Here is a 10,942-nt window from a genome sequence, read left to right on the forward strand (position 1 = left end):
GTTATGATAGAAGAAAATAAAAAAATTATCAAAGTTATATTTGACCAAAGAAATGCGGCTTATTCCGTTAGTCCCAACTAGGATTAATGAACGCTTTGCCTTTAACTAATCCACTCTTGTCTTGATTTGTTTCTTTCGTTCTCATTGGTTTCTTTTGTCTTGTTCTCAGTATATAAACATTCCTTTCTACCACCTCTTTCTTTTTTAAGTTTTTTCATCTTTTCGCGGAGTAAAATTTACCCTTTTATCATGTTTTATTATTTGACCTGTGAAAAGCGTTTCTGGCTGTAATTGCGCCTAAAGATGCAAAATTTGGATTGGACGAAGCAACTTTAGTGACTTCGATTCTGAATCTGTTATAAAGATTCACGTATCCACAACCTCTTTTAAAACATGATCAGATCTGATTCAGCTGGTAGAGGTATTATCTCCATCTTGGCTCTTCTTCCCCTCCAATCCCCCTTGCAACCACACCCTCGGTCTAATGATAGTAAAGTGACCCACATTCACAAAGGCAGTCTGGTTAAATTTAATACCCCGACCACTTTAACCGATTGATTATATTCAAGTCGCACAACCACTAGAATAGCGCCAATATCAACTAAAACTGGAGGAGAAACTTCAAACATTACTTTTGTTTATCAATATTTAATATTTTAGCCCATTATATATGTTATTTACAGAGGGCAATTGATAAGGAGTTCGTATCTGTATGCGCATTTATAAGCCATACATGCATGTCTCCTATACCCGGTATTAACTCTGGTAGCATTTACACACTATAACCTGCTCTAGTTAAAATTTTATGGTTACTATTCTACTTCAGAAACTTCAAAAATAATGATGGATAAACATGCAATTCTGTTTAAAATTTGAGAATAACTCAACGATTGTGACATAAAAATATGATAAAATAGAAACGTATCGCACGAATGGAAGGCTTAAAACCGTATCTATGTATAATGTATTTGCGCGCATAAAATTAACGTATCGATGGAGTGATAAAAGATGCTTCCTCAAAGATAAAAAGTTCTTTTAAAATAACGAGATTAAAAGCATGACTTTAAGAATGCTAAGCCTATTTTTTGGTTTATCTTCTAGACCTGGTGGTTCTTCGTAGTTTCTTTGGAGATGGTGCTACATCTTCTATTGCCATGCGCTTGCTCCCTCGTGTCGAAGCTTTTGCTTCCTTCTTTGGTGCTGCTGTTTTTCCTGCGGCACGCTTTGAACGAGTTGCTCGTGGCTCGGTCTCCACAGAAGTTTCTTGTTCTACAGGTTTTGCTTCTTCTTGAGGCGCTGTTTTTCCTGCTGCACGCTTCGAACGAGTTGCTCGTGGTTTAATGACCTCGGCTGGTTTCTCTTCCTCTACCTCCTCAACTTTAGGTTTTTTGCCTCGAGTATTACGTGTCGCTTTTGGCTGTTCAGTGGCTGGTTCAACATCAGTTTTCACTCGCTTGCTTCGTGTCGAGCGTGTTTGCTTTGGTTTTTCGACAGGAATTTTTTCAACAACAGTTTTCTTGCCTCTTGTTGTCTTAGTGGATATTGGCTTTACGATTTCTTCGTTCTCGTCTGTTGTTTCATCTTTCACATCTACAGCTGCAGATTCTTGAGCTTTTCTAGTGCGTGTTGCTCTAACAGGCTTTCCTGTAACTGCCTCCTTTTCTACTTTCTTTGTTTTTGTATTCCGTTTAGGTTTTGGATCTTCTACTTCTTGTTCAAGTTCGCTTGTAAGTTCTTTCACTTCTGCAGCCTTTTTACCTTTTGCGTTTCTTGTCGAACGGTTGGCTTTCACTGTTTCCTCGAGGAGTTCTTCCTTTACGACTTTACGCCCTCGAGAAGCACGCGTTGGTTTAGATTCTACAGCATTCTCTTCTACTTTTCCCACTTCAGGTTCTTTTTCAGTCTTTGTTCTTCTTCCCCTTCGTGTAGATGGTACCACGGCCTCTACTTCTGCCGTAGAATCACGTTTCTCCTCTGCTTTAGCTTTGGACTTACCACGGGAAGATTTGCTTGACACCACCTTCTCCTCAACTATCTCAGCTGGTTTCTCGTGGGTTTCCTTTTCTTGTATGGCTTCAAGGGTTGGGGACATCATAGACTCTTTCCTTGTCCTAGTACTTGGAAGAGGCGATGTCATTGGAGTAGGCAGTTCAGGGATTGCTTCCAAGACCGTGCGCTCGAATGACAATGGTTTAGGTGTTTCAACTACGCCAGTCTTGGACGAGCTTTTCTTTGTTTTACTGGAATCTTTTCCACGCGCTGAACTTCTAGTTGGGCGACGCACAGGCTCCAGTTTCATAACAGCGGGTTCTACTTTGGTTTCAGACTGTTCTTCCTTAGATGCCGCTTTTCTCATGCGTTTCTTAGCGGGCTCTTTCACACTTGAGTCTTCAGAAGCTGCTCTCTTGACTCTAGTTCTTTTTTCAGGTTTAGCATCATCTACAGCTACCACTTCTGCAGAGACAATCTGAGGTTCTGCTTCAGGTGCGTCCTCGTCTTCCTTTTCCTGTTTGAATTTCCTGGTCACCCGCGCAGAATAAGTGCGTTTCTTTGGATTTGGAGTCTTCTTAGCTTTCCCAGACGAGCCAAACAGCTCAGCTTCGAGTCTGTCCTCCACATCAGCAATAGCATTTCTGATCCTTGGAGATTTTGTTGACTTCTCTTTTGGCATCGCCAGCTCTTCTACGAAGTCACCACTTACGTCTGCTACAGCGTTCCTTGTCTTGTGAGACTTGTGAGTAGAGTGAGGAGTAGCAAACATGGTTGCAACGAAGTTCTCTTCTGGATCGTCAGCACAATTCTTCTGTTTTGGTGTCTTCATAAGTCTCTTGATACCGGTCAATCCAACGCTCTTGCGCTCCTTTGGTGTCTTCTTACTTTTGACTGTAGCTGCTGCGGGTCTAAGGGATGGTGTCTTGCTAGGTTGTACTGCTTCTACGACTTGTACCGCACCTGATCTCAATGATGGTGTCTTGGTTACTTCGATAGCTTCAACAACCTGGATAGCACTTTGTCTTAAAGATGGTGTCTTGGTTACTTCGATAGCTTCAACAACCTGGATAGCACTTTGTCTTAAAGATGGGGTCTTGGTTACTTCGATAGCTTCAACAACCTGGATAGCACTTTGTCTTAAAGATGGTGTCTTGGTTACTTCGATAGCTTCAACAACCTGGATAGCACTTTGTCTTAAAGATGGGGTCTTGGTTACTTCGATAGCTTCAACAACCTGTATAGCACTTTGTCTTAATGATGGTGTCTTGGTTACTTCGATAGCTTCAACAACCTGGATAGCACTTTGTCTTAAAGATGGGGTCTTGGTTACTTTGATTGCCTCAACAACCTGGATAGCACTTTGTCTCGATGAAGGCGTCTTGCTCGGTTCAATGGCTTGGATAACTTCTGGTGTTGCCATGCTACGACGTGATTGTACAGGTTGACGCAGAGACGGTGTCTTAGATGCTTGAACGGGTTTTGTTTGAACTGACAGCTGAGAGTCCTTGGATCGCAACGAGGGAGTACATGCTTGTTGTACTGGACTAAACAGCAGATCAAGGCCAAAGCTTTGTTCAGTTTCCACCGCTGATCTTAATGATGGTGTTTTGTTAGGTTCAATGGCTTCTATCATTTTCGGAGTGGCAACGCTCTTTCTACTTGCACTACGTATGCTTGCAGCTTGACGCAGCGAAGGGGTCTTGGAGGCTTGGGCAGGTACTACTTGAACAGACATTTGATCGTCTTTGCGTCGAAGAGATGGGGTAACGCTTTGAAAAGCAGGACTGGACATTAGTGCCAAACTGAATGAATCATTAGAGGGTGTACCGAACAGGTCCTGAAGTCCTTCGAGATGACCAGATGAAGATCTCCTGGTCTTATCACCATGAAGAGTCTTAGCAATCGCGTCTAACCAGTTGCCAGATTTCTTTCTGATGCTCTTAATCTTCTTAACAGCTTCCTCAGGGGTGGCAAACATATCCTGCAACCCTTCAAGGTTTTCTTCAACCATTTCTCGTTCCTCTTTATTGTTTAGAGATTTCGCGATGGTGTCCAGCCAGTTTCCAGATTTCCTGGAGTTTCTTGTGACAGGGGTAGCTACCACCTCGGGTACTTCTTCTACGGGGTCTGCCTCTTTGACTACAGGAGTCAACACTTTAGGTTTTTTAGGAGTCTCTTTGTCTACAAAAATAAATACATGATTTTACTCTTGTGTCTATTGTTATTATTATCTTATAACGGTATAACGACTTACTGATAAATGGGGCTAAATGTAATTTAGGCAAAGTTAAAACCACAACTAAGCCTGCCAGCCTAAGCACCGTTGGCCAGCAGACCATCCACGCTACGCATGCGCCCTCGCTCCGGGTGGCGTGTTCACTAGCTGGCTGGTAGCTCGTATGCCATCTTTGCACGCTTGGCACCATATTGATGAGTTTTAATGCTCTTTTCTGAGCCAATTATTTATGATAAACGTGTAGTCAAACATAAGTGGGTTGTTTACAGGGAAAGGGTAACTCCTTTTTTTAACCAAAACCTTCCCATACGCCTAAAAAGCAGATGTTCAAACAAAACCCTTACATTTTGGCGCCTGACTTTAAGCAGTATACACCTATTTCGAAAATTGTTGTTGCCTCAAGTAACAAACCAAGGCTCCAGAGAACGTCGGTACTTTTAATTATAATTGATTTATTCATGGTTCATACAAGTGGCTATAGTTCTACACTAATTACAGCTAAAAGTACTTGCGTTCTCTGCGATCTTGGCTTGTTGCTTGAGGCTTTTGGTGTGACAACGATTTCTGAAATAGGTGTTTATGCACTGTATAGAGTGGTCTGACCACAGGGGGCAGGGAGGGGGGGCACTTATCTTCCACTGGCACAGCTCAAGCATTGCAGAGTGTGGTATCTGACAGGCTCAAGCTTACTTATATTATGTAAAGTGGTAAATAATATAAAAATGAAAGATAAGTGCCCCTCCCCAGGTGGTCTGGCCATTAATATGAGAATTGGATGCACAAGCTTGATTCAATTACATGAATCACAATACTCAGGGTTACAGAGAGGATTTCTTGCTCTTGCTCTCACTTCTTTGTCATAGCTTTTTCATGATAGCAAAACCTACAACTATGAAGCACTGGAGCAAGATAGCCTCTGTGGAACCCAGAGTAGGATCATCATAACCAAAGCAATTCAACAACTAGAAACAAAGTTTACCTTTGGTTTGTTCTTTAGCAGGAGTTTTCTGTTTACTAGCAACCTACAAAAGCAAGAAGTATAGAATAAATATAAAGAAAACAACAATTAATAAACCTTATAATGATATAATATTAAACATAGCCATGGAAATAAGTGAACAAGTACGAAAATCCATTGCAAAAATCATTTGTTGAACACTGACATTAGTAAAAGGTAATTAGAAAAGGAAAAATATGCACAATATTTAGTCAAACTTTTGGTGGGAAGTCACCCCTTGCCATGACCCTGGCTTTATTTTCTAAACTTTAGATGTGCCTTATGACAAACTTTGATAAACATCTGATTAAAAAAAAAAAACTGATGCCAAAAAACTTAGACATTTAAAAAGTTGTGAAGGTCACAAAAAACATAGAAAGAGCTGTAATAGTAAATAGTAATAGTGTTGCAAGACAAAGGTAAGCAAAACTCACCCTTGTTGCCTGTCCTGGAGTTGCAGTTGGTCCAAACTTAGTGCCAGGTACAAGTTTCTTGGACAGCCTCCTCACTGCTATCTTCTTTGGTCTTTTAAGTATTTCTGCATATGTTGGCTTTCTTGCAGGCTGTTCAGCTATGTCCCCTAGTTTAGTTGACTTCCTTCTCACAGCTCTCAGTGATCGCCTCTTCTGAATCTCATGCCTTAAAGGAGTAGCAAGTCTTTTCTTGGTCTGACGGAGTTTGAAGCCAGCTTCTATATCTCTTCTCAGGGGAGTCTTTAGAGCTTTCTTGATAGTTGTTTCTGATTCCTTTGGTGTTTTCTTCAGTTTCTTTGCAGGATTCTCTTCATCCGATGAACTTGATTTCCTTCTCTTAGTTGAGTTCAGCTTTGGTTTTGCCTCAATTTCCTTCCTCATAGGAGTGGCCATTTTTTTGATACGAGTCTTGAGAGTAACTCCTTCCTCAATCTCTTTTCTCATTGGTGTCCCCATCTTCTTCCTTGTCTCTCTAAGAACTTTACCTCCTTCAATTTCATTCCTCATTGGTGTCTCCATCTTCTTCCTTGTCTCTCTAAGAACTTTACCTCCTTCGATTTCTTTCCTCATTGGTGTGGCCATTTTCTTCTTTGTCTGTCTGAGTGATACTCCTTGTTTAATCTCCTCTTTGAGTGGAGTTGGCAATGTCTTCTTATTTGACTTTAACTTGATTCCCATCTGTATTTCTTCCTTCAGTGGTGTCGGCATTCTCTTCATTGTCTTCTTGAGTGTTTTTCCCTTCTTAATCTCCTCTCTCAAAGGCGTCGCCATCTTCTTCTTGGTTTCTTTTAGTTTCTTGCCTTTAATGATGTCAATCTGCAAGTCATATGCCATGATCTTTTTAGTGGCTTGTAGTTTCTTTCCTTGTTTGATATCTTCTTGTAGGTCTTTATCCATCAATTTTTTAGTCTGCCGTAGCTTGGGTTTGCTTTGTATCTCTTGTCTCACAGGAGTTGCTAGCTTCTTTTTGGTTTCTCTTAGGGATGGTTTAGCAAGGATTTCTTTCCTCAAAGGTGTGGCCAGCTTCTTCTTGGTCTGCCTAAGACTTGGCTTCGACTGTATCTCCTTGCGAAGTGGTGTGGCTAGCTTCTTCTTTGTAGCTTTGAGTTCAACACCTTTTATGATTTCTTTTCGCAGGGGTGTAGCCAGTTTCTTTTTTGTAGCCTTAAGCTCAATGCCAGCTTGGATTCCCTTCCTAACAGGGGTGGCCAACTTCTTTTTGGTCTCCTTGAGTGTTGGCTTAGAGTGAATTTCCTTCCTCAAAGGTGTTGCGATCTTTTTCTTGGTCTTCTTCAACTCAATCCCATTTTCAATTGCTTTTCGTATGGGAGTTGCAAGCTTTTTTTTCTTGTTCTCAAAAGGTTCTTTCTCTGCATTGGCCACAGGTATAGGCTCTTCACAAGATGTCACAGTTTTGCTTAGTCTTCTACTCGATCGTCTTGGTGTTTCAATGGGAGCAGGTTTTGGGCTTTCCACTATTGGCATTTGTACATCAGGAGTCTTGACTGCTTCTACTATCTCTTCTGAATCATTTTCTTTCATCTCTTGTACAGCAACTGCTTCTTCTTCAGTCTTCTTCGGTGGCTCATCATCAAGACAACTTGTTGACTCATCAGTTTCACTTGCTTTTTCTTCTGGTTCTTGCTCCTCGAAGATTGCTGCCGCTTTAGGTGAGGCTGCTACAGAACGTCTCTTCTTCTTCTCACTCAAGATTGGTTTAGCTTCCGAGAGCGATCTTCTTGGTGCTGCGCCACGTCTCACTGGGGTAGCAGGGGGAAGCTCTTTGTCAAATTGCTCAGGACTTAAAAATGGGCCAAAAGAGACTCTCTTGGATTTCTTTGCACTGGATAAACTGCTTCCAGTAGATTTTCTTTTTCCAGATGGAGTAGCACAAGCTTCCATGTCAGTGTTTTCATACACTTTAGCAAGAGGTGACTTGGATGGCATTGGAGAGGCAAGACTTTCATCAACTTCTTTTAAAGGTACAGAATATCTTCGAAGAAGATGGATGTTTTCCTTGAGGGTTTCAGCAACTGGAGGCGTGCGAGGGCTTCCTCTTGGAGTTATGGACAAGGACTCTTGTTTTGCTTTAAGGGGAGTTCCTTTACTGGAACGACGTTTTTCCTAAAAATATACAGTAGTTTCATATCTTAATGACGTATTGGTATTAGATTAAGCTTAATTAATTTATTCTAAAAGTAACAATCCAAAAACCATCTCTATGATTATTTCCTTACATTTGTTTATATTTATGGATTTATTATTATTATTTTTGGTTTTAGGTATCATGCCTTATTCAAGGTTCATGCCGAGGTAACCACTTAAAATTCAAGGACTATTCAAGGAGTATACAAGGACCCAAAAATGAATATTTAAGGAGTATGTTCAGCTAACTATGCCAAGGTTTTACACGGTGGTTGCACATGGCCGACTTTCAGATTTTCCGATCTTTCTGACTAGATCTATTTCAGAACCATGCAAGTAATGATCAAAGCAAAAATTCAAGGAGTTTCACTAAAATCATAAAATTCAAGAGCTTTCAAGTGCCCTTGAAAACGTGAATTATATCCAAGGAGTTTTCAAGGAGTTTAAGGAATAATACGAACCCTGCTTATTTAAAGGCTCAACATTACTGATCAAAATACTGGCACGGCAAAGTTTTGAACAAATTCCTATTGCAGCCAAATATTGCCTGATGACCAGGGCCTTAGAATGTTTTGAAGTAGGTGGTAATAAGTCTGAAGTAGCTGACTGCGATATTATATGAGGAAGTGAAGGTATTTTATGGAAAAGAAAAAGTAGCCAGCAGTTTTAACTTTGAAGCAATTGCCAGAGCTCTGCCAACCACCTGGCTTATTTTGAAAGCCCTGACGACTGAATGTTATTTTTATATATGTGTACAGTCAAAAGGACCAACTTGAGTGCCAATTTTGGTCTGACATTCTCCATCCAATGGCCATTATTTTTAGCTTTGTTCTGCAGTTTAATTAGACATACACACTAGCTGAAGCAATGTGGATTCATGATCACAGCACCAAGAGTCACATAATAAGGCCGTAATATTGAAGGTAATATTCAATAAAGATACATTAAGTATATTAGCTACAAACCTTTGGTGACTTCTTGGGTGTTAATTTCTTGGGAGTTGGGAACTCAAATCTGAATGATCTGTCACTTATCGTAAACACATCCAAATGAGAGATCTCTATGGAGTCAGGAATCTTAGCACCATTAAGTAAAGTGTCTGCACATTTGCTTAGATTGGTTAACCAAACCTAGAGAGAGAAGGAAGTAGCATTAAATTACTAGTTAAGAAAACAAAGCTTAATTACTCTGATAAAGGAATAATGGCAGTCCAAAACGTTAGTAAATTGTAACTTCTATATATATATATTCATTTACTTTTAAAGGGTTTTTCTCCAATGATGTACATAGTGTTTTTACTTTAGAACTAGTAGCACAGCCTGTAATTTAATACATATTTTCCTCTACGGCCCACTTAGTCAATAAGTACATAATATCAGCAGCTGAATAATCTAATATTATCTTACAGGCTGTGCTACTAGTTCTAAAGTAAAATCACTATGTACATCATTGGAGAAAAACCCTTTAAAAGTAAATGAATATATATATATAGAAGTTACAATTTAAAAGAATTGTGGATTTCACTAAAAGATGCTTACAACTTTTTAATTTACTATGAATACTAATATAGTATAGCTCATGGTGATGTAGAATAGAAGCAAAACACACCTTGAAGTACAAGATACTATTAAGATAGGTAATACATCATTTTAAAGTATCAAAATTACTTATAATATGAATAAGAATATTAAAATATCTTGTGTGATTTTACACATTTCTTTTAATCTGATTGTGCTACAGAAAATCTTTACTTTATATACACGTTTAAGACGCTGATTTGAAGACAATTTCTTGCCCAGAGTCTCACTATAATATTCAAAAATTACCATTAAGCTTTCTGTTAACAGGGTTTTAACACTTTTTAGAGATCTTATTAGGTACCTTTTTGTCTGAATCAACAGTTATTCTTGCGTGTTCCTTCGATACGTTTGGTAACTGAATTCGTATGTCACATTCGTTATTTCTGAAAAATAAACAAGAAAAACGCGAACAAGACGTTAGTATTTCTCAAGAAAACTTCAGAATAAGATCAAATTAAGAGTAATTGAGGCAAGAAGGAGTAATCGGGGGAAAAAAATTGTGGAAAAATGAGACAAAAATCAGTTTCTTACCTTCCAAATAAACACTCTTTTGAGCGAAGTGGAAAATGAGCTCCGTCTGAACCATTCCGCTTGATTACGATTATTCTACCTAAAAGTGCACTCATGACGACGGACTTCACACCTCAGGTGATTAAATTTTAGATTCCGATGTAATATTTAGGGTTGAAAATTTAAAAATAAAAGCGCGCAAAATACTTGCTGCTGGTGTAGTGCATTCGGCGCGTGTTTTAACGTATTTCAAACTAACGAACCTTTTCTGTTTCGAATAATAGCGCCCTGACATCTGATTGGTCAACTAATGGCACGTGTTACAAAATATGCATATATAATTAGATCAACAGCCTTCCTCGTTCAAAATAAAACACAGGAAGACCATTTAATATAAAAAATTTTTAGACGATTTTCCCCTTTGAATTTTTCCTTTTTCTTTTTTCAACTTAAATTTTTGGTTAAACATTTATATATATATATGCATATATACATACATACATATATATATATACATACATACATACATATATATATATATGTATATATACACTCGATTGCAGAAACGTTGTAGTATACATTTATACATTTATCTAATTAGATGCATAATACAAAATAACCATTTTCAACGCTTAAAACCAACTGATTTATAATCTGTACGATCAAACAGACAAGAAAAATATATTTTGACAGTCATTGAATGAAACAAACAATAAATAAAGCGATTTTTCTGTTTTGCATATCATTAAATATACTGAATAAATTAGATATTTGTATTAATGTATACTACAACGTTTCTGCAATCGAGTGTATATATATATGTGTATATATATATATATTTGGGTGATTCTCTAGATGGGGGTTGCCATGGTGGGGTTTGGGGATTGGGGTGTAGGTAGTTTAGTGACATAGCCATGCACAATGTTACTGATAACTGAATTAACTAAAAAACAAATGCCATTTGCAATATAATAGTGTGAATGCAGATTTTTATTTTTTTCACTTATAT

General features: G+C 38.7%; 1 protein-coding gene across 1 annotated transcript; it reads right to left on the minus strand.

The window, feature by feature from the left end:
* Positions 1-632: 632 nt before the first annotated feature.
* LOC116304553 (uncharacterized) lies at positions 633-10,157 on the minus strand. The gene is made up of 6 exons (XM_089028231.1): positions 9,955-10,157; positions 9,725-9,806; positions 8,809-8,973; positions 5,660-7,822; positions 5,208-5,250; positions 633-4,173 (listed from the first exon to the last, which is right to left on the minus strand). The coding sequence occupies exons 1-6, from the start codon at positions 10,047-10,049 to the stop codon at positions 1,091-1,093; spliced, it is 5,631 nt and encodes a 1,876-aa protein (XP_088884357.1). The 5' UTR covers positions 10,050-10,157; the 3' UTR covers positions 633-1,090.
* Between the last annotated feature and the right edge of the window lie 785 nt (positions 10,158-10,942).

This window comes from Actinia tenebrosa, unplaced genomic scaffold (genome assembly GCF_029948245.1).
Source record: "Actinia tenebrosa isolate PJP-AT-01 unplaced genomic scaffold, QUT_ActTen_1.0 PGA_scaffold12__29_contigs__length_12842862, whole genome shotgun sequence".
NCBI lineage: Eukaryota > Metazoa > Cnidaria > Anthozoa > Actiniaria > Actiniidae > Actinia > Actinia tenebrosa.

What these genes read in the sequence shown, in the direction of transcription:
- LOC116304553 (XM_089028231.1), bottom strand. Translation starts at nt 10,049, where the DNA reads ATGAGTGCACTTTTAGGTAGAATAATCGTAATCAAGCGGAATGGTTCA. An exon ending in AAAGAGTGTTTATTTGGAAG is followed by an intron (nt 9,807 to 9,954) that starts GTAAGAAACTGA and finishes TTTATTTTTCAG; the next exon opens with AAATAACGAATGTGACATAC. An exon ending in CACCCAAGAAGTCACCAAAG is followed by an intron (nt 7,823 to 8,808) that starts GTTTGTAGCTAA and finishes GTATATTTTTAG; the next exon opens with GAAAAACGTCGTTCCAGTAA.